The 25,191-nt window shown below is 35.6% G+C and overlaps 1 protein-coding gene across 1 annotated transcript; it reads left to right on the top strand.

The window, feature by feature from the left end:
* Positions 1–1,867: 1,867 nt before the first annotated feature.
* On the top strand, positions 1,868–23,821 carry nek10 (NIMA-related kinase 10). The gene is made up of 35 exons (XM_067397807.1): positions 1,868–1,929; positions 4,006–4,095; positions 4,170–4,227; positions 4,330–4,439; positions 4,519–4,617; positions 4,724–4,808; positions 5,940–5,981; positions 6,064–6,142; positions 6,252–6,319; positions 6,662–6,741; positions 6,825–6,911; positions 8,439–8,663; positions 8,741–8,880; positions 11,035–11,096; positions 11,203–11,277; positions 11,449–11,513; positions 11,594–11,696; positions 11,784–11,912; positions 12,001–12,138; positions 12,791–12,836; positions 13,998–14,119; positions 14,201–14,303; positions 14,399–14,474; positions 14,576–14,705; positions 14,886–14,956; positions 15,832–16,030; positions 16,128–16,233; positions 16,556–16,598; positions 19,492–19,523; positions 19,682–19,782; positions 19,855–19,965; positions 20,311–20,413; positions 20,497–20,549; positions 21,432–21,487; positions 23,066–23,821. The coding sequence occupies exons 2-35, from the start codon at positions 4,034–4,036 to the stop codon at positions 23,097–23,099; spliced, it is 3,093 nt and encodes a 1,030-aa protein (XP_067253908.1). The 5' UTR covers positions 1,868–1,929; positions 4,006–4,033; the 3' UTR covers positions 23,100–23,821.
* The last annotated feature ends 1,370 nt before the right edge of the window (positions 23,822–25,191 follow it).

A 25,191-nucleotide genomic window follows, 5' to 3' on the forward strand; every position in this document is an offset into this window, starting at 1 on the left:
GCAATTTTGACTTTATAACACGCAATTGTGAGTTTATATTTCGCAATTTTGGCTTTATAACACGCAATTGTGAGTTTATAATTCTGACTTTATAACGCAATTGTGAGTTTATATTTTGCAATTTTGACTTTATAACACGCAATTCTGAGTTTATATTTTGCAATTTTGACTTTATAACATGCAATTGTGAGTTTATATTTCGCAATTTTGGCTTTATAGCACGCAATTGCGAGTTTATAATTCTGACTTTATAACACGCAATTGTGAGTTTATATTTCGCAATTTTGACTTTATAACATGCAATTGTGAGTTTATATTTCGCAATTTTGACTTTATAACACGCAATTGTGAGTTTATATTTCGCAATTTTGGCTTTATAACACGCAATTGTGAGTTTATAATTCTGACTTTATAACGCAATTGTGAGTTTATATTTTGCAATTTTGACTTTATAACACGCAATTCTGAGTTTATATTTTGCAATTTTGACTTTATAACACGCTATTGTGAGTTTATATTTCGCAATGTTGACTTTATAGCACGCAATCGCGAGTTTATAATTCTGACTTTATAGCACGCAATTGCAAGTTTTAAAGTCGGAATTGTGATATATAAACTTGCAATTGCTAGAAAAACAGTCAGAACTGTTAGATAAAAAGTAGCTTCCATAGATAGGCTACTTGAAAAATGTACTTGAAAAAAACAAAACAAAACATCACTATTGTCCACCATTGGTATGGAATTCCTTTGTTTTTATCTATTGACATATTTTATAGCTACTATTCTTCGAGTCCTATAAATGTAGTGCCTCAGACAGTTAAAGTTTTATTAGGCTATTAAATGTCAACAGTTATTATTTGTTGATGGATGATCTGTAAAGGAAGTCACGCTTACAGTTCCGTTGACAGTTTCAGTCACGTCATTTGTGAGTCCCTCATATGTCATGGTGTGGAAAGATATAATGTTGGTAGATCTGCTATTTATAGAAGTGCTATTTATCCAGTATTTGTGTGATATGCATGTTTGTGTTTAATACATCATTAATCATTAATACATCACATCCAGAATCACTTTTTTTTATTTCTTTATGAAAATCAAGCAAATTTTCACCATCAAATCTCATTACTGCAATGCAATGTCATTCTCATTACTGTAATATGAAAAAATATATATAAATAAAAAGATGTACACATCATGGTCACATTTCTTGTCCTTTTTTGAATTTATGGTGGTGTAAAAATTCTCAAATCTCATAAGATTTTCAAAGCTTGTCCAAAAAGCTCAGGAAATATAACTATAATATGTAATGTATAAGATTCTTATCCTTGTAACTACACACAATGTTCACATTTCTCGTAATAGTTTGTACTCATGAGGTCTATTTTTGTTTCTGGTTACATAAAAAAAAATAAAAAAAGTTATACAGAGTCTGACTGTTTTCTGAAACTATTCAAATGTTGCACTAAACCTCATTCAAATTGATGAAAGGCAACAATGAATGTCTGTGTACACGTTGCTCATAAAAACATTTTCATAGACAGAATCTTGGTTTAATATTCGATGTTTTTCAATTAATTTTTACATTTTTTTCTCTTTTTTCTTACACTTTTAAAATTATTATTTATGTAAACAATAATGCCATTTTATCGCAACGCTTGTTGTGACTTTAATTTGTGATAATGTCCCAAGATCATGCCCAAGATGAGTGGAAAATGCGAAACCCGAGCTCATCATCCTGGCGCGCGTGTTTACTTTTGAGTATCTTGGTAACCGCAGACGCCTCAACATCGCGTCGTCTCATTGGTTGCCGTGTGTGTCTTCACATTCCTGATTCGAGCTTTTCTGTGTTGTCTTCTCAAAATACAGAGAAATATATGACGACCTTCAGCCATGCGATTAAACTATCCTTAATATTCCCGATCCACACAGGTGAGAAAATACACCCAAATACAAGATAACAAAAGCCGTTAAATTTCGTATACAGCCTCAAAAAGTATTTGGATACGTTTGATATTGCGTTTTATTTTAAATAAAGATAGCATACAGACACCTTTCAAGTAGAGTATTTAAAAAAAAAATGTTTACGTTAGTTTAAAAGTTGTAAGTCTTTTAAATTATAAAAGTGACTGAAATGTTGTTAAAAAACGTCTGTAAGGACACCTGAGTGAACCTGAGGAGAACTGATGACTTCAAATGGTGAGTCATGTCAGAAAAATTACGAGTTGAAAGAACATGAAAGTCGTAAATACGACTAGGAGGCTCGGGATTTTCTTTAAGTCCCGAGTTTACGAGTTGGGGACGTGTCACGTGTCAGTGAGAAACATGACGGAAGACTACAGTACTTACAGTATTTAGCAGTGATATCAGGCTTTTATATTTACAACAAAATAAGCTACAAAATATGAAAGCATTGTAATTTAATATTATAATATGTAGCGATAAAGTTTACAGTGGATTCATAAATTAATTAAATACATAAAGAAAAGCAAAACACACCTGATGCACATTTACTGTTCTTCGTTTCCTTGTAGAGTTTAAAAACCTTGCTGTATTTTTGTGTAGTTAATTAAGAGAAGGTACACCGCCATCTTGCTCCATCGAATGTGACTTGAACGCACCTGATGACGTAAATACGACTTCGCAAGTCGTAAATATGAACTTTCCAGTAGGACTTGAATGCACCATAACAGGGAACGTTCTCTCAAAGTTACGAACAAACACCTTAACGTAACTTTCAAAGTTCAAAGTTATCTGGTCTTTATTAAAGGGTTAGTTCACCCAAAAATGTAAATTCTGTCATTAATTACTCACCTTCACCTTTTCCACAACCGTAAGACCTTCATTCATCTTCTGAACACAAATTAAGATATTTTTGATGAAATCTGATGGCACAGTGAGGCCTGCATCAAAGGCAGCAAAGTTCCTTGATTATTACGCCGAAAAGAGAGTGTAGTTCGTAGCCATATTGGTCTAGAAAATCGCAACTTTTCATTTTCCATCGGTCTTAGTACACAATGTAACTACAGAAGAGTCAAGGTTTAAATAGGAGAAATATTGAAACTCTTTGGTCATTTTTGAGCGAGATGCTAACGGTCTAATCAGATTCAATGAACTATGCTAAACTATGCTAAAAGTGGTAACACCAGACCCGGAGATCAGCTGAATGGATTCGAAAATTTGGAATTTTCAAAAAAGTGGAGTGTTCCTTTAAAATCTCTTAAAATTTTGCGCAAACATCATATTCGTCAGCCATTAGGGCCCGGGTTGCCTGGTTTTCACAACAAAACCCTCCCAATTGCTCCTCAAAACTAGCCCAAAACTAGCCCAATTGCATTTCAGGGGGGTCCCACTGTAAAAATCATGTTCCGGATGGTAAAATTCACGTTTTTGGAGGGGCTAACCTGGTAAAATTCTCATTCCAGGGATTAAATATCACATTATTTTGGGTCGATTCAACCTGCGGACATGAAAAACCAACAGCGGCAACAGTGTAAAAGTGGCCCAATTCCACGGGAAAACCGCGGACTTGGCAACACTGCTAACCAGGCGTGCCAGGGAGCTCTACAGCGCCCCCTTGAATGCAGTTTAATGTCTTGGTCCATATATATTATACACACTTGCATGTATATGTATGAAACTCTGTACTCATATAGATCTTGTTGAGTCAAACAACTTTCGAACTGCAAGTCATATGCTCCGCCCAACAGGAAGTCAGCTATTCAGGGGTTTGTGAAAAGCGAATGTGCTTTTTAATACTCCTCCTTGGGAATTTATGAGATTGCCACAAAACAGAGTCAATATAACATGACATGAGTTATTTAAATAATCTCATGGATGTGGCTGTTGTGGTTCGTGGTCATAGTGGCACCAGCTGCTGCAGTTAATGTGGCATATTCAAATGACTTAGGGCTTTTTATATTTACCCAATTTAAATGCATGTTGCCCATTGTGCAATATTTCTCATGCAGTATTTCTCATAATTTTTCTCATCTGACCGAGCTGCAGACATGAGAGTAATCAAGATTGTGCCAGCATGCCTCTCCAAGACAGAAAGTCTAGAGGACCAAACAGATCACATCCAAAACCTAAAGACAAGTAAGCCATCACCAAAAATTTTACTGATGGAAATTTAGTTTTTCTGCTGATATTTATAAATGTCTCATTTTTAGGGAGCTTCTTGATCTCAAGAGACTTTTATCACTGATCACAGCTCCAGTATCCAAACAGGTAACATTTTAATTTTTGCATACAGAACCACAAAATGTCCACTCTTTTTTTTCTCTGAATGTATGTTCAGTTTCACAGTATCATCTCTGCTCTCCATCTCAGGTTTCGTCTTTGAGTCAATCCAAGGGACGGAAGTCTCAGAACTCTTATAACGTTCCCGACCACCAGAAAAACGGCACAAACAATGAAGCATCTGAACTGGATAACTTTAGGTGCACAGTTTCCCATGCTATCTGGTAATTTTGCTCTTATTCTGTTGCATTTTGTAACCAATTTTCATGTTGTTAACAGTGTGACTTACAGAAACCAGAGATGTTTTAGTGACCAGCCACATCACACACTGTTCCTGGACATTTTCACTGCCTTGATCAATAAGAGACTCGGTTGTAGGTCTGTATTCATGAGTATGATGCTGTATAGTGTGTATGATGCTGCTGATGTATACCAGCTAGTGTGTTTATAGATCACTGTAGACTAGTCTTGTTTGTTTTTTTAGCAACTGGCTGGAAAAGTCCTCCTCAGACAACGTTTTAAGAGTTCTGAACTGCTTGAGATTGTTGATCAGGGATCCTCTTCACCAGGTGAGGTCACCATGTGATTTTTTTTCTCAATGCAATTGTTTTGAAAGAGGGAAACATAAAACATTTATAGTTTCAAAATTCCCCTTTAAATGCAGTATCAACTGTATGCAATTTGGTTTTCCACCATTGAAAATGGGTAAAATTCAACTATTTCAAAACGGACCCACATTGAGAAACACATATCTATGGGACTGAACCATATAGGGCCTTGAAAATGAAGATTTCAAAAGAAAAGTTTGTTAATTACCAGAATCTAAAATCATATTGCGATATCTTAAAAACTTTTTGAGTTATTGGCATGCAAACTTTGGAAAAACGATATTTATGGCACTAGGACCAGTATGTTCTATTCAATTGTTTTGATAGAAAAAAAGCGAGATACATTTCTAGTTTCAACATTATTTGTTCTTCAGCTGTTCCTCTGTAAAAGAAAAAAAAGTATCAATGGTATGAAAAGTGACCCACATTTGATTTTTGACCACTGGAATTGTGTACAATTTAATAATTTACTCTTATAGCTATATTGAGGTCCCAATATCTCTGGAATTAAACCATATAGAGCCTTAAAAATATGTATACCAAAAGAAAAGTTTATATAAAAGGATATTAAGAGATATTTAATACTTCTTGAGTTACAGGCATGCAAACTTTGGGAAGAAGTGCTTTTTCTCATTTATGAACTGTCACTGTTGGCATATAATGTAACAAAAATGGCTAAAGTCAACAGATTTTACTAATAGACCTACCAATCTCTGTGTAGAAATAATAAAATTGTCATTTTGACCCCCTTCTAGAAAATAGTGGATTATTCATTAAACATTCATCCATGACATTTAATATTTTGAGTTGGGAAAGTTTCTGAAATTTGGATGATTTGACACGGAATGACCCTATATTATATTATATTATATTATATTATATTATATTATATTATATTATATTATATTATATTATATTATATTATATTATATTATATTATATTATATTATATTATATTATATTATATTATATTATATTATATTATATTATAGCCAGTGCTATTTACACATGGGTGCAAATAGTAATTTCAAAATAAAAACATTCTGCTCTTTCATTTGCTGTATATGTATATATTTCTGTTTCCTCTTATAGAAAGTCTTCTTTGAACTGCAAGGTGCTGGGCAGCTCGCTAAGGTAAAGAATTTCACAAAGTTCAAATGCTGGAAATGCAGAGCAGCATGTGGAAATTTATTGTGTCTCGTTGGATGTTTTTCAGCACATGGAGTCGGTTGCCACCGTGTATCTAGAATGCAGAGAACAGACGTTGGAAATTGAGCAGCTGGTTGCAATGACATGTGAGACAGACATGCTGCAGTATGTTATACAGTATATACAGCTTGGAAACGAGCCGCAAGAAGAATAATGTGTTTGCTAAGCTTGTTTCCCCCATCATTTGCCCTGCAGATATGTTTCAGAAGTTGTCTTCTGTTGAGGAACAAAGACAGTGGATTATTCATTGTGGTGCACATAAGGTATGTGTCTCTCAGCGATAGGCCTCAGCTTTACATCCTGTCTCACTGATAGACAATCCTTCAAATCTTCCACTTGTTCTCTATCTCATGGTGTCCCTCAAGGCTCTGTTCTTGGACCTCTTCTTTTCCATATTTATTTGTCATATTATCTGTTGTCATAGTCTCAGCTACATTGTTATGCGGATGATCTGTTTCCTTCACGTCTGCTCTTCCTCTTGACTCATTAAATGCTTGTATTGACATTAAAATCTGGTTACATAACAACTTCCTGAAATGTAATAATGATAAAACTGAGGTTATTATATTTGGGCCACCATCCCTTTTTTTTTTTTTTTTGCACAGACCCTCGTGAAGCTGCTCTCTACGCGGGACAGTAGTGTCGTATTAGGAGCTCTCCTGGCTCTCACCTCACTCGCTGAAAGGTACTTGTATATTATCAAGAGTAAATTGTTTCCTAATCACATTTGCATGATGGGTTTAATCGATTATCCAATTTCTCATTTAGTCAAGAATGCAAAGAGAAGATCGGAGAGCTGTCTGTTGTGGAGCATATTCTAGTTGTGTTACAAGAATATGACATGTTATCGAAAAGGTAAGTTTGTCATCTTCTAGTGTTTTTCAATAATTATTTATCGTTTGCAGTTTTCTGTGTGCTGATGAATGTTTTTTGATTGCATGAGCATTCCTGCATTGAATTTGTAACTGATGATACTTTTATTTACCTTTATGTAATTATTGTTATTTGCACATTACTTCCTGCAATTAATGTACTGCTGTAAGATAAAACAAATCCACATTGATTTGATTTTTATCAGCCTCAGGATACATTGCATTTGCAAAGTTACAAGCTGTAACTTTTATGAGAAATGAAAATTCGGATAAAATTCAGAAGTTGCATTTACAAGATGCCATAAAATCTTATTAATTCCTCATAGAATCTTTTTTTTTAAAGAAATTAATACTTTTATTTATCAAGGGTGCATTAAAGTTATCAAAAGTGACTATAGACATTTAGAATAAAAAAAAAATCATATTTCAAATAAATGATGTTCATTTGAACGTTCTTTTCATCAAAGAATTCTGAAAAAAAAGTATCACTGTTTCCTCAAAAATATTTGTTAATAATAAAATATTATATAGGAAAAATTGACAAGTGGATGCATTACCACCTCAGGTGTGTATTATTTTCTACTAATTCAATGGACTGGAGTCAATTATCCCACTTATACTATGGTTACCACACCTCAAGTCATTGTTCAGATGTTATATTTCAAGGCATTTGTCATGTTTTTGTCCTTAAAACGCTGTGTGTAGGACTAATTTTTGTATGCATCTCATCCCACGCCTCCGTTGCTAATTCCAAAATGTCATTTTATAGCTACTGAGCTAGTAATGTAATGGAGGCTTGAGCCATTGATGTGCAGACTAATGCAGTTATTAATGCTATTATTAGAGAGAGAGAGAGAGAGAGAGATTAAGCGTGTGTAAATTACCTGAGTCTGTGCATCTCTCAACGTTAGTCAGCAGCATCTCTACTAATACCGAAACTGTAAGTTTATCTGCTTCAAGAACAGCGCCAGTATTATCTCTCTAGTGAGAAATGTCATGCAGCTTTTAAGTTGCTCAACTATTTTACTGATAAAATCATCAGAGCAGCGCTGATAACATGTTTCTGTGCGAGTGTGTGTCCGTACTTCTGAGCAGGAGAGTGAGAGAAAGAGAGTATGTGCTTTCCGTACATTATAAAATGTAATTTTGTGGCAAAAAACATGGAAATAATTTGCTGATTTTATCCTGTTGTGTACTATATTTATTTGCTTGTTGTGGTTTTTGTTTCTTTTGCTGTTATAGGCTGTAAGGACCTTTTGAAATAACTAAAATCATTTGGCGAAGTGATATGGAACTGCAATGCGGTCAAGACCTGACTGGAACTACTTTAGTCATGCATTTCCCTGAAAATAATTTCACATCTTATATAATATTAGTATAATATATATTATAATATGTATAGCCAAGCAGCCTGACTAAAACAACAGTGGTTCAAAAAAATCACAATTTAATGTGGTGCACTGTAGTGGCACAAAAATCACACACTCATTTCGATATTATTTGTCATCAGGTTGAGCGCGGAGCTGCTGAGGTTGCTGTGCTCCGTACAGTGCATCAGGGAGCAGGTGCGTCAGTGTGACGGGGTGCCGGTGCTGCTCAGCCTCCTGCACTCGGAGCATGTGAAGCTGCTGTGGAGCGCGGTCTGGGTGCTCGTGCAGCTGTGTCAGGATCCGGACACCAGCGCTGAAATCCGGGCGTGGGGCGGCGTGCAACAACTTCTGCGCATCTTGCACGGGTGGGTCTCAATGCAGTCGTGTCATGTTTTGTTGAGTTTTAAATGCACTTTAAATCATGCAAAACTTTTTGTTCCAGAGAACGAGTGTACGTGTCTGATCGCTCCACCATAGACACGCTGTCCAGCGCCAATGCAGCAGGCAGGATACACAGACAGCATGTGTCAGTGGAGGTGAGCCCTCAAGAGACAGCGGAGAACACCATCAATCTGCAGGCAGGTGAGGATGCACAGGAAAACAGAAGGGAATTGTTTATTTAGTAGTGCTTACTATTGGTCATGTGATAAAATAATATTGATGCCTTAATAGATCTTTGTGGAAGCTTGTTTGCGTCACAGAATAAAAAATAAAAAAGGTAATTGCGACTTTATTTCACAATTCTGACTTTCTCGCATTTGCAAGTTATAAAGGCAGAATTGTGAGAGAAAAGTCAGCTCACAACATTGCGCATTTGCGAGTTTAAATGTCATCATTTTAAGAAAAAATGCCAGAATTTGAGATGTAAAATTGGAATTGTGAGTTAAAAAAAGACATAATTGTGAGATCAAAAGTCACAATTGCCTTTTTTATCTTTTTATTCTGTGGCGGAAACAATCTTCCGTAGATCTTAGACTATATATATAAAGGTATAAAATATATGCTATCCTTTATGACATCCTAAAATATGGAGTTTAACATACAGCAAATGATTAAACATCATGTAGACATCATGTCGAGTGTATTGAAATGCACAGTTTGCATTACTGGATGTAATATAACTATGATGCCTCTGTAATGGAAACTATAATGACAAGTGCATGCAAGGAGATGGGCAACTATAGACCTTAAAGGGGACCTACTATGCCCCTTTTCACAAGATGTAATATAAGTCTCTGGTGTCTCCAGAATGTGTCTGTGAAGTTTCAGCTCAAAATACCCCACAGATCATTTATTATAGCTTGTCAAATTTGGGTGTGAGCTTGTCAAAGTTTTTGTGTGTGTCCCTTTAAATGCAAATGAGCTGCTGCTCCCGGCCCCCTTTCCAGAAGAGGGCGGAGCTTTAACAGCTCAACAACAACAAAGCTGGAGAATCTCACACAGCCAAAATGAGGATTGTCAGTAACGGTGTTCAGCCTTACATTGTTCAAACTGGAGTCGGACACTGATGGAGAGACTCAGGAAGAAGTTACATTGAACTGACCCTCGTTTGTGAAGCAGTCCGGTGTAAAATGACGGCATGGGAACAACACTCTACTACAACAACTCTTCCTCTTCTCTAAAGCAGCCCAACATGGCCTCCCCTCCTTTGTTGTGTGTTCTCGGGGGCAGGGTTTATGTAAATTTTGGGGTTTGTGATGTCATTAACCAGGGAAGAAGCTTGTTGTAGTTCCTACCAGCTGTTTGTTGTAGTCCTTAAAAAGCAATTTCTGTAAAAGAAAATATCTCCTTTGCATTGAACTTTGAGCGTCCCAACTTTGCAGATGTTGTTTATGATCAAACAGCAACATTACACACTAACTAAAGTTAAAAAGTGAAATCATAATCAAGGATCACTTTAACTAACGTTGAAGTCGGCATGAAATGGAAGTTATTTTGATTAAAGATTTTGAGGGCACATTTAATTAAAATAAATAATGATGTGCACGGATAGATCATTTATAATAAATGTTGCAATATTTCATAAAAATGAAGAATTGTCAGTTTTGATTTCATAGTGACTTTAATAAATAAATACTGCAATAAAATAAAATTATTTGCTCACTATTAGTTAACATTAACTAGTGTTGTGTTATTCAGTCAAGAGCAGTGAGTGATTTCTCTTTTTTTTGTTTTTTTATTAACATTAATGACACAAACAGTAGCAGGTTTATTAGGCTGCTGTCACTTTAAGACCTGATGCACGGATCCAATATACTGTTACACACTTTTGTTTATATTCACTTTAGTCCTAACAGACTGCGTTTACATAAACACTGCCCAAGACAGGCATTTTGACCGAATTTTGTGTGTATTTGACCGTATAACCGCAATAAGCCATGAAAAATAACTCAATTTGGTACTCACAAGCTTTAGAAGCGGCTTTATGAGTGCGCACTTTGGATGTGAGCGTGAAATCATGTGTAATACCCACTATTCGGCACCAAAATACTCTATTTTAATAACAACCAACTCGTTGTCTGACAGAAGAGAGAGTGTATCGACGGTATAAGTGTATCGATACTGCGGAAAATTAGTATTGGAACAGTTTCAGTATCGATACATATTGAAAAATCAATATTTTTCTGTAATGTCAACTAATGAGACCTTAATGTAAAGTGTTGCACTCGGCATTGTCGTGCACTCTGGGATTAATCCACAATTAATGAATGCACTAACTCCTGTCCCTGTTCCCAGCATGCTGTGCAGCGATCACCGAGCTTGTTTTGGATGATACAACAGCAATTAATGTGGTGCAGGTAGTCCACTTCTCTTTCTCTGTCGGATGCTTCTCTCATGAATCAAAGACATTAGTTTGCATTTATCTCATATGTATATACTCTTCATGCATTGATTCTGTTTTAGGAGAATGGTGTGTACATAATTGGCAAATTGATTTTGCCACAAAGCTTTAAAGAACCTCAAGCTAAATCTCTACAGGTATGTCCATTTGGTGAATAAACCTACAATACAGTATGCAAAGATGGTTTATGGTTCTGTGAGGAATTAATAAGCATCTTTTAATTGCAGCGTTACACTTAAAACGTTCTCTTTATTCCCCATGAGAACGCCTGAAATGCAGATATTAATGTTGCTCCTTATTTTCTGAAGTGTTGTGCTTTTAGGGCCCTACGATTCCTTTTTAGTATGGAACGCAATAGACATCACTTTAAAAGGTAAAAGGCATTTTTTATAAATTAATTCTATTTATAATTCATATTTTTCCATATTCTAAATTTAAAGCTGTTTGTTCTAGACTGTTTTCTCCAGAGTTGTTCGAGATGTTTATCGATGTCGGGCACTATGTAAGAGACATTACTGCGTATGAACCACTGCAGGAGAAAATCACACTCTTAACGGTAAGATACTGAAGATCTTTTTGCTAAAATACCCTCTCTAATATTTTCTCTCTGGCATGTTTACATTATGACTGTGTTTATGTGTAGGAGGAGGAGTTAGATGTTCTCAGGGAAAGCATAGAGACGGTGAACCAGAACCGACCTCCTTTGAGAGTGATCAATGGTTATGCGGTTTTGGACCATCTGGGCAGCGGTGCCTTTGGCAGCGTCTTTAAGGTGAAGTGATCTGTGCTGTTTATGTGTTTGCTTTGTTAGTTAATAGTTAAATTGAGCCATTCACAGTTGTTTTTCCTCCCTCTCAAAGGTCCGTAAGCAGAGCGGACAGAATGTTCTGGCACTGAAGGAGGTCAACTTTCACAATCCGGCCTTTGGCAAGGACAAGCGGTCTAGAGACAGCAGCGTTGAGAAGATTGTGTCTGAGCTGACCATCATTAAAGAACAGGTGAATAATGCATTTTTATTCAGAAGCTGCTGAGATGTCCCCTACTGGTGATGAAAGTCACAGATCATGCATTTATGCTCTTTTTGTTTTTGCGGGCTTGAATGTTCAAAAACACATTATTTTCCTCATATTCTCCATTGTTGCAGCTCCTCTCTTTCCATTCTGTCAGTAACGCTCTGTTTAGTTCTTGTCTCTACGAAGCCCCTCCTTGGTCAGCTGGAGCAGTGTGTTCTGATTGGTGTTTGGGAAATGTCCCGCCCCTTACCATACCCGCCAGTTTCAACACACTACTAACTAACTCAACCAGGCCCCGCCCCTTTATTCTGCATATTAATTATTTAAATTAGGTATATTGTGACGTGTTCATTCCTAGAAGAAAAGCATGTTTTAACCTCACCTCAATTCTCATTACTGTCGCAAACTACAATGTATTTATATACAAATAGTAGTTATATATAATTTCCACAGATTTTATTAAAAAAAATATGGTGTGTTTAAAGGATGATTTGATATTGTCACGTAAATAATGACACAATTAAAACAAATAATAGGCATAATATAACTTTTTTATCTTTTGATATTAGAGTGAAATATGACCCTGATATTCTCACACAAAGCTGAAAGCTATCATTTGTCATTTAATTTCTTTCAGATGTGTCATCCAAACATTGTAAAATACTTCAAAACATTTTTAGAAGGTACGTACTCTTCTGTGACATTTATATGTAAATTGTATTATATTTATGATATGCATATAATGAATTTAAGCTGTACAGTGGGGTCCAAAAGTCCCTGAAACTGCTTCAGTTTTTCATTGTGGCTTTTGGGCTCCCAAAGCATGCATATTTTATACAGTACAGTCCAAAAGTTTGTAACCTCTAAGATTTTTTATGTTTTTAAAAGAAGTTTCGTCTGCTCACCAAGGCTACATTTATTGAATTAAAAATACAGTAAAAAACAGTAATATTGTGAAATATTATTACAATTTAAAATAACTGTTTTCTAAAGGAATATAATATAAAATGTAATTTATTTCTGTGTTGGAAAAGCTGAATTTTCAGCATCGTTACTCCAGTCTTCAGTGTCACATGATCCTTCAGAAATCATTCTAATATGCTGATTTGCTGCTCAAGAAACATTTAATGTGTACAATTGTACAAAATATTTGTGTACAATATTTTTTTTCAGGATTATTTGATGAATAGTCTTTCAGAGTTTATCTGAAATCTAATCTTTTGTAACATTATAAATGTCTTTACTGCCACTTTTGATTGATTTAATGCATCCTTGCTGAATAAAAGTATTAATTTCTTTAATTTGTTTTCAAAAAAATAAAAATAAAAATTCTTACTGACCCCAAACTTTTGAACGGTAGTGTATAATGCTACAGAAGCTTTGTATTTCAGATAAATGCTGTTCTTTTGAACTTTCTATTCATCAAGGAATCCTGAAAAAAAAGTACACAACTGTTTTCAACATTGAAAATAATCATAAATGTTTATTGAGCAGCAAATCAGCATATTAGAATGATTTCTGAAGGATCATGTGACACTGAAGACTGGAGTAATGATGCTGAAAATTCAGCTTTGATCACAGGAATAAATTACTTTGTCAAATATATTTAAATAGTGCACAGTTATTTTAAATTGTAATAATATTTCACAATATTACTGTTTTTACTGTATTTTTAATTAAATAAATGTAGCCTTGGTGAGCAGACGAAACTTCTTTTAAAAACATTAAAAATCTTAGTGGTTCCAAACTTTTGGACTGTACTGTGTATATATATATATATATATATATATATATATATATATATATATATATATAAAACTGTCAATTTTTTTTCCTGGTCTCAGCTGACAAACTCTACATCGTGATGGAGCTCATAGAAGGAGCTCCGCTAGCTGAACATTTCAGCTCTCTCAAAGAAAAAGGGCAGACGTTCACCGAGGAGAGAGTCTGGAACATTTTCATACAGGTGAGGAACTCAACACTTACACAGAACAAGCAAAATATGAAATAAAAATGATCAATTAAATTTATACTGAAACTTCCACAGATCTGTCTGGCTTTGAGATACTTACACAAGGAGAAACGGATCATCCACCGAGATCTCACGCCAAATAACATCATGCTCGGAGAGAGAGATAAAGTCACTATTAGTGAGTTGATATATATGTGTGTGTGTGTGTGTGTATGTTTTAGGCACGCCGCTTCACATTTGTACACATAATAACCAATCTAATCTTTTTTCCAGCTGACTTTGGTCTCGCTAAACAGAAACAGGAGAACAGTAAGCTGACGTCAGTGGTCGGGACAATACTGTACTGCTGGTACTCGACTGAAATCTTTTATTTACAGTTCTCAAATACCTCCTGTGACCAGGTGAAGTCTGAGGTGAACAACATATTTTCTGTTGTTTTGTGTGTGTTAGTCCAGAGATCGTGAAAAACGAGCCGTACGGTGAGAAAGCAGATGTTTGGGCCGCGGGCTGCATCCTCTATCAGACGGTCACCCTCACGCCTCCGTTCTACAGCGCAAACATGCTCTCCCTCGCTACCAAGGTGTCAGTTTTACCATATAGTGAAAGTAATACATCCGAAAATGCATTGTAAAAGAATTGTTCAGACATTTTAAATGAACTTTCAGATGATTTTGTGTGCTCTGTGATCCTTTTTTTCCCATTTTTATTATTTGTCAAGTTGTTTTGAACTGATATTCCTCCATCTTCTTCATCTGTTTAGATTGTGGAAGCGGTCTATGATCCAGTGGAAGACAAAACCTTCTCTGAGAGAGTGACTGACATGATTAAATGGTATGAATCCTGCTGCTTTCAGATCCTCTTTCTTATTTCCTTAATTATGACATGTTCAAGTTATTTATATATATATATATATATATTTTTAATTTGACTTGAACATGTGCGTCATAATTAAGAAGTCTCTTCTGCTCACCAAGGCTGCATTTATTTGATTAAAAATACACTAAAATCAGTAAAATTGTAAAAATGAAAAGCTGAATTTTCAGCATCATTACTCCAGTCTTCAGTGTCACATGATCCTTCAGAAATCATTCTAATATGCTGATTTTGTGGTTAATTATTATTGGTACTCAATTATTAATAATGGATCTTAATATTATTGATGTTGAAAACAGTTTTTGCTGCTTCATATTTGATACATTATTTTTTCAAGATTCTTTGATGAATAGAAAGTTCAAAAGAACAGCATTTATTTGAAATAGAAATCTTTTGTCATATATTTAAAAAAAATATATGATATTATTTAAATAAATATATTAATATATTAAAATAGAAAACAGTTATTTTAAGTTGTAATAATATTTTACAAAATTATTTTTTACTGTATTTTTGTATTAAAAAAATCTTAATTAAAGAATAACATAAATTTGTTGGACAATTTCATATTTATTTCTCTGTAAAAAAATAAAAATAAATGAAAAGCAAACGTTGTACATTAGATCTGTAATTGATGCATTAGCTGTTTTTCACAGAGAATTATGGGAAATGTGGTCTTCCTAATAAATAAGTCATATTTCCTGAAAGTATTTTAACTATTCTTCATTCACATTAGTTCATTTTTTAGTTCAGTTTTCAGTTTAGTTTACAGATTTTAGTTTTCAGAAGATGTCCCACACTTACAGGACACGTTCTCGCTGGCTTTCGATCAGGTGCTTGACTCCAAACGCAGACGAGCGTCCTGACATCGTCAAGGTCAGTTCCAGAATTTCTGATATAATGATGAAGTTTGTGGACAGTCTCTGTGCATCCCATAATTCACTCGAGAGAAGGGCAGAGAGAGACAAGAAGAGAGCGCAGAAGTATTTCCTGGAGAGCAACAGGACCAGGATGTGCATCCCACTGCATCAGGTTTAAACTACTGGATATTTCTTTAGCATTATAATCTGTTTATCGGATGATAAAATGATTCCAGCTGTATTTTCTGTGTATTTTGTTTTTGATTCAGAGCGCTGGCCTCAAAGAACAAGATGGTCAAGATCGATCACAGACTCAGAGTTTTGAAACTTCTACATCTGTTTTAGCAAGTGGAGAAGAACAAAAGCAAAGTCAAGGTGACAAGTTGCATTAACATCATGATTTTCTGTAAAGCTGTGAATTGTGAAAAGCGCTAGACAAATACATTTAACTTGACCGTAAGCATGTCCAGCGGGTTTGAAAGCGTGTTTGTTGAGTGTCTGCATTTGCACGCTTGCATAAAGTATGTTTCTGACGGATTTTATGACTAAAACAGCATTGCATGTGTCAAACAGTATGTTAGCCTGATCTCTTGAAAAGCCTCATCAGTCATTTATAATATAAATCTATTGTAGGAGAGAAATACTTCATTTCATCGGTTTAGAAATAAGGTGCTTTTTCTTTTTTTAAAATGTGTAGACGTGTCGCAGTGCATTGTGAAGGGTTCTGATGAACTACTCAGGTGAGTTTATACAGTTGCTTAGAGGAGTGTTTATTTTCTTTCTATCTATCTATCTATCTATCTATCTATCTATCTATCTATCTATCTATCTATCTATCTATCTATCTATCTATCTATCTATCTATCTATCTATCTATCTATCTATCTATCTGTCTGTCTCATTCTTTTTATTGTTTTATCTGTCTGTCTATCCATCTATGTATCTGGATGGATGGATGGATGGATGGATGTAACGATTGATGGATGGATGGATGGATGGATGGATGATAGATGGATGGATGATAGATGGATGGTTAGCTGGATGAATGATAAATGAATGGATAAATGGATGCATGGATGAATGGATGATAAATGGATGGATGGATGGATGGATGATAGATGGATGGATGGATGATAAATGGATGTATGGATGTATGGAAGAATGGATGATAAATGGATGGATGGATGGATGGATGGATGATAAATGGATGGATGGATGGATGGATGGATGATAAATGGATGGATGGATAGTTGGATGGATGATGGTTGGATGGATGCATGCATGGAAGAATGGATGATAGATGGATGGATGGATGAATGGATGGATGGATGGATGGATGAATGGATGGATGGATGGATGTATGGATGATAGATGGATGATAGATGGATGGATGGATGGATGAATGGATGGATGGATGTATGGATGATAGATGGATGATAGATGGATGGATGGATGATAAATGGATGGATGGATGCATGGAAGAATGGATGATAAATGGATGGATGGATGATAAATGGATGGATGGATGCATGGAAGAATGGATGATAAATGGATGGATGGATGGATGGATGGATGATAGATGGATGATACATGGATGGATGGATGCATGGATGGATGATAAATGGATGGATGGATGGATAGATGGATGATAAATGGATGGATGGATGGATGGATGGATGATAGATGGATAGAAGAATGGATGATAAATGGATGGATGGATGATAAATGGATGGGTGGATGATAAATGGATGGATGGATGGATGATAAATTGATGGATGGATGGGTGGATGATAAATGGATGGATGGATGGATGGATGGATGATAAATGGATGGATGGATGGATGATGGATGGATAGAAGAATGGATGATAGATGGATGGATGGATGATAAATGGATGGATGGATGGATGATGGATGGATGGATGGATGGATGATAAATGGATGGATGGATGGATGGATGGATGATGGATGGGTGGATGGATGGATGATGGATGGATGGATGATGGATGGATAGAAGAATGGATGATAAATGGATGGATGGATGTATGGATGATGGATGGGTGGATGGATGGATGATGGATGGATGGATGGATGGATGATAAATGGATGGATGGATGATAAATGGATGGGTGGATGATAAATGGATGGATGGATGATTAATGGATGGATGGATGGATGGATGAATGGATGGATGATGGATGGATGATAAATGGATGGATGATAAATGGATGGATGATAAATGGATGATAAATGGATGGATGTATGGATGATAAATGGATGAATGGATTGATGGATGATAAATGGATGGATGGATGATAAATGGATGGATGGATGGATGATGGATGGATGGATGGATGATAAATGGATGGATGGATGGATGATAAATTGATGGATGGATGGGTGGATGATAAATGGATGGATGGATGGATGATAAATGGATGGATGGATGGATGATGGATGGATAGAAGAATGGATGATAGATGGATGGATGGATGATAAATGGATGGATGGATGGATGATGGATGGATGGATGGATGATAAATGGATGGATGGATGGATGGATGATGGATGGATGGATGGATGATGGATGGATAGAAGAATGGATGATAAATGGATGGATGGATGATGGATGGGTGGATGGATGGATGATGGATGGATGGATGGATGGATGATAAATGGATGGATGGATGATAAATGGATGGGTGGATGATAAATGGATGGATGGATGATTAATGGATGGATGGATGGATGAATGGATGGATGATGGATGGATGGATGGATGGATGATAAATGGATGGATGATAAATGGATGGATGATAAATGGATGGATGATAAATGGATGATAAATGGATGGATGTATGGATGATAAATGGATGAATGGATTGATGGATGATAAATGGATGGATGGATGATAAATGGATGGATGGATGATAAATGGATGGATGGATGGATGGATGATAAATGGATGGATGGATGGATGATAAATGGATGGATGGATGAATGGATGGATGGATGATAAATGGATGGATGATAAATGGATGGATGATGGATGGATGATAAATGGATGGATGGATGGATAGATGGATGGATGGATGGATGATAAATGGATGGATGGATGGATGATAAATGGATGGATGATAAATGGATGGATGATGGATGGATGATAAATGGATGGATGGATGAATGGATGGATGGATGATAAATGGATGGATGATAAATGGATGGATGATGGATGGATGATAAATGGATGGATGGATGGATGGATGGATGGATGGATAGATGGATGGATGGATGGATGATAAATGGATGGATGGATGATAAATGGATGGATGATAAATGGATGGATGATGGATGGATGATAAATGGATGGATGGATGGATGGATGATAAATGGATGGATGATGGATGGATGATAAATGGATGGATGGATGAATGGATGGATGATGGATGGATGATAAATGGATAGATGGATGGATGGATGGATGATAAATGGATGGATGGATGGATGATGGATGGATGTATGGATGTATGGATGATAGATGGATGGAGGAATGCATTAAATTGATAAATTGAAAGACATGTATAAGGCTGTACAGAAGATTTCTCTGTCAAATAAATCTGTGTGTGTTCTGCAGTGGAGATTGTCAAAAGTCAAAAGCACGACCAGGTAAAAAATCTCAGTTTTTCTGATAATGTGCACAATTATGAGATGCTCTCTGAATTTTGCTTTGGTTTATGTATTATCTGTAAAAGTAACAGTGTTCTCACATCACAGAAAATCTGGAAATAACATGGATTCAAAATTGCGTTGCTCTTGTTTCACAGCATCAGCAGGAATTTGTTTATCTCAGAGGAAAGTTCGACAAATCGATGATCCCAATCAAAGGCTTCTTGAACTTCTGCATAAGATTATATTCATAACTCAGGTAATCTGCAGTCTGTTTTCAGGCATTTTCCAAAATGTTTCAATCTCTTTTATTCATATTGTCTGTTTTTAGCTCCCACCAGCTCCACAAAACAGCTTCAAGCAGCGGGCAATCGAGCGCTTTAAGAAGCCGCTGTTCACGTACGGAAGCGATCCGTACAATTTGAAGGTGGAGCTCAATAAGGTACTTCATCTTCTTTAATGCTACAAACACTCATTTTTTGTTTATGATGCAGTCAGAAATGATAGTTTATTTTAAGCAAAAGTGCACAATAATAGTGGAGTTACTGAAATAAAGTCCAGATGATTTTGCTGATTTTTGCATAAAAGATGTGCAGAACCACAACACCAAAGTATCCCTCATGAAACTTTAGGCACTGAGATAAAATTGTAGGGAACTTTAATGGGGGGAAAGATGCAACAGCTCCCTCTTGTGGATGTTATAGTGAACTTCCATGGAAAATAAATTCATTTCAGTGTGCTTTGATTTGAGAACTGCTTTTCAGACCTTTCATTTCAAACCTTTCAGGTTCTTCAAGGAAGTCAGGAGCTGGTGGAGATGTCTTCAGCCAGCCGGGAGTGGTGGTCCATGATTCAGTCTCTCAGTTCAGACCCATCCACTGCTGAAAATCGTGGAAGTGTAACTCAAATTCTGTCCTTGATTTGATTTTAAAGCATTACAAACTCCACTGAGCTTGTCTTATTTATTTTGTAGGGGAATCCGGTTACTCCAGTCTTCAAGACGGGCTCACCTACGAGGAAATACAGGTGGGATTTTAACATTTCTTGTTATGCTGTACATTTTTAGCTTTTATGAATGAATGCATGAATAATTTTAATATGTAATTTGATTAATCAGGATAGAATGTCCTTGAGATCCAATTAGTTATGCTTACAGACATTTGTGCTGTTGTTTTACCTCCAAAATGATGTCACTTCCTGGAGGATGATGTCATTAAAGAACTGGCTTTTGTTAAAGTTGGTATGAAATGGAAGTTGCCCTATTGTGCCGTATATCTGAGTGAAATGGCTTCACAAACAAGAACAAATGTAGGGCGGGGCTTGATTTTGTCTGTGGTGAATTGAATGGATGGTTGTGGTTTGCTATTGGTGGACATCATGTGAGTGACAGGTTGCCCCGCCTTCATGCCAGTAAACACATCATCAGAGAAGAGAAGGGGAAGATATTTTGATTAAAGATTATGAGACGCATGAATTAAAAAAAAAAAAAAGATGTGCACAGATAAACACGGCAATATTCCATAAAAATAAGAATGAATATTTTTGGATTTTATGGTGACTTTAAAAGACAAAGAAATGAAAAAGACAAGATGGAATGTAATACATGAAAAGTTGATTATCAATTAAATTAATATGCCCAAGAAAACATGCTTAGTTTGAAACATTTTAATTATAGAAAGAAAAAATTATCTGGAATATTTATGAATAAATTGTCAGTGACGAGAGACAAAATAGACAAAAATGAGCTAAACTCAAACCAAAGTGGTGAGATGAGTTCAAATTCACACTTAATGGTCATTTTAGAAAAACCTAATTATATGATTTCCATGTTTAAAAGTTTGAATTCATTTAATGAATTTAACATTATGTCCAGCATGTTCTATAAGCTGTCGGTTTTATTTGTTTCAGAGTATGGTGGAGGACGTGCTGGAGGAGAACGGCTATTACAGTGCCGCTCTGAGCAGGTAATTCTGACACTGTTGACAGAATGAAGCTGTTGAATTTCCAGTGGTGGATGAAGTACACATATCAAATACTTGAGTAAAAGTACAGATACCCTAATAAATATGACTCCAGTTAAAGTATTAAAGGATAAGTTCACGTTCAAATGAAAATTACCCCAAGCTTTAATCTTTCTCAAGCCATCCTAGGTGTGTATGACTTTCTTCTTTCTGGTGAACACAATCTGAGATATATTAATAAATATCCTGATGCATCCAAGCTTTATAATGGCAGTGAATGGGATCAACAAGTATGAAGCTCAAGAAAGTGCATCCATCCATCATAAACATACTCCACACGGCCTTCTGAAGCAAAATGATGCATTTGTGTAAGAAAAATATCCTTATTTAACAAGTTATAAAGTAAAATACTAATATAACTCTGATTGTGTTCATCAGAACGAAGAAAGTCATATACACATAGGAATGCTTGAGAGTGAGTAAAGATTGGGGTAATTTTCATTTGAAAGTGAACTAATCCTTTAAGTACTAATTATCAATATTGAGTAAAAGAACAAAATTGATTTTCAATGCAATTAAGTATTAAAGGTAAAAAAACGATGAACCATGTTTATTATTTATTCTAGCCAGTACTAGTCATTATCAGAAGAAATATGAAAGATTAGTGTGCATTTAATTCGCATATTTTTAGTGTATATGCAATAAGCATTTTTATTATTATTATTATTATTATTAACAAAAAATATTATACACTACCATTCAAAAGTTTGGGGTTAGTGAGATTTTTTTTTTTTTTTTAAATGTATACTTTTATACAGCAAGGTTGCATTAAATTGATCAAAAGTGACAGTAAAGAGAATTATAAAGTTACAAAAGATTTCATTTCAAATAAATTCTGTTCTTTTGAACTTTTTATTCATCAAAGAATCCTGAACATTAAAATGTATCAGTTTCCATAAAAATCTGAAGCAGCACAACTGTTTTTAACATTGATAATAATCAGAAATGTTTCTTGAGCAGCAAATCATCATATCAGAATGATTTCTGAAGGATCATGTGACACTGAAGACTGGAGTAATGATGCTGAAAATTCAGCTTTGAATTAATAAATATCAATTAATAACTATTCACATATAAAACAGCTATTTGAAATTTAAATAATATTTCACGATATTACTGTTTTTTTGTTCAAACTTTTGAACAGTTTTACAGCAGAGTTAGTTCACAAATTACTGACAGTCATGACCTAAATCTGATTTTTATTTACAATAATCAATACTAAAATCTGGCATTAGTAACTTGCTTTTCACGCCATTCAAGTTGGTTTTGACCGGATCACTGAATCAGTGAGTTGCTGAATCAAGAACAGCTGCAGTAGAATCAGTCCGATTTGTGAATGAATCATTTAGTGTCATTTGTGAACCAATTCAACAACTTCATTGGAAAGAATTGGTTCGATATCATCTATATCATGTGCTTATGAAATAAAGTATAAAGTATGTTATCGCTTTGCAATGCAACTACTTTGTTGCTGTCCAGCACTGTAAATGTCCTTCTGTGATCTGTCTGTGTGAACTGCAGAAGCGAGCTGGATTCAGGAACAGGAACGAGATGAACTCAAACCTGTGATTGACAGCTGTCATGTCTGGAGACACAGCGCTCTGCATCACAACAACCTCTCAGGTCAAACGTGACACATGCAAAGACGACCTCGAATCATAAGCTGATTATGAGCATCTGAAGAACACATGCTTATATTTGAGTAGATTGCAATAGTCAATGCACGCACACAGATGATTGACCTCATATGAATCTGTGCACTTTAATGTGTGTGATCTTACCTACTTTTTCTAGTTATTTGTTTTTTGACAAAACATACATTTGAATTAAAATATAGTTTTAATATAAAAATAGTAGTTTAGTTTTTTTCTAGCTAAATGAATCCTAGACAATGTATTGCTTCCACTCAGGACGTGTTAAAATAGACAGAGGTACTTTTAACAAAATTCAGAGCATTTATATGTAATGTGTGTGTGTATTTGTGTGTGTGTATTTGTGTGTGTGTGTGTATTTATAATACCATTGTTTGTCTTTCTATATTTTATGCATGTTCAGTGGGGTCCAAAAGTCTTGAGACCACATTAAAACTCTGGGATTTTTTCCCATTTAATCCTGCAAATAAAATAAAGTTTAAAACAGAAAATAAATATTTAGTATTCTGCGCTATTTCTAGGACACTAATCAAATGTAAGACTACAAAATTTGTCAGAACAGTTTATAATATAGTTTTAGAATATGCATTGCTGTTTAACTAGTGGTGTCAGACTATTGGACCCCAATGTATTTTTTTTTTTTTGGCAACACTTCACAGCAATTTTCACTTGTTAACATTAGTTAATGCATTAGCTAACTTTTACTAACAATACACATATGCATATACAGTATGTGTGTGTGTGTGTATGTATATATAACATGTTATGTTGTTCATTAATTCATGTTTACTAATTTATTTAACTAATGCTATCAAATGATTTTTTTAAGCATAACCTTTTTTTAGCTTTTCATTTTTCACTTGGATCTCAGGATGACTGATGCACTTTACACACATTTATGTTTCTTGATTATGTTCCCTGTGCTGTGTTTTCCTGAATAAGCACTTTTAGAATTAATTGCACAATATGCAAATTTTGTAATTGCATTAAATACCCAAATGACCTATTAAATTTAGATTGTGCATTACACAACCAGAGCTTAATATGACGGGTGATGTAACCCACAATGCAATGCGCTCAAATATGATGAATAAACTGGAACATCAACCATTTATTACGGTCATTTTTTTTTTACTAATTATTGACCCAACTGCCAACTTAATTGGATTAAAACAGCAAAACAGATTTTTTTTATGGTATCATGTTACAAGCTGACGAAGCGTCTTTCCAAAAAAAAGAAAGAAAAAAAGAAAAAAATTATATATAGATATTTTTTTTAAGTTGTGAAAACGACGTGATCTATGAGCTTTATACAGTGCATGCCATGGTGTCCATCCCTCACAGTCTCATTTTATCTGTGTTAAATACAATATGGCGTCTTAAAGGTGCAGTAAGCAATTTCTGAGAAACGCTGTTGAAAGCGAGCCAGTCAGCAGTAGGGGGCGTGACCTCTTTTGATAGGGGAGGCGATAGAGTGAGCCAGTCAGCAGTAGGGGGCGTGACCTCTTTTGATAGGGGAGAAGATAGAGTGAGCCAGTCAGCAGTAGGGGGCGTGTCCTCTTTTGATAGGGGAGGCGATAGAGTGAGCCAGTCAGCAGTAGGGGGCGTGACCTCTTTTGATAGGGGAGAAGATAGAGTGAGCCAGTCAGCAGTAGGGGGCGTGACCTCTTTTGATAGGGGAGGCGATAGAGTGAGCCAGTCAGCAGTAGGGGGCGTGTCCTCTTTTGATAGGGGAGAAGATAGAGTGAGCCAGTCAGCAGTAGGGGGCGTGTCCTCTTTTGATAAGGGAGGCGATAGAGTGAGCCAGTCAGCAGTAGGGGGCGTGACCTCTTTTGATAGGGGAGAAGATAGAGTGAGCCAGTCAGCAGTAGGGGGCGTGTCCTCTTTTGATAGGGGAGGCGATAGAGTGAGCCAGTCAGCAGTAGGGGGCGTGACCTCTTTTGATAGGGGAGAAGATAGAGTGAGCCAGTCAGCAGTAGGGGGCGTGACCTCTTT

The sequence above is a fragment of the Chanodichthys erythropterus genome, chromosome 2 (assembly GCF_024489055.1).
Source record: "Chanodichthys erythropterus isolate Z2021 chromosome 2, ASM2448905v1, whole genome shotgun sequence".
NCBI classification, from domain to species: domain Eukaryota; kingdom Metazoa; phylum Chordata; class Actinopteri; order Cypriniformes; family Xenocyprididae; genus Chanodichthys; species Chanodichthys erythropterus.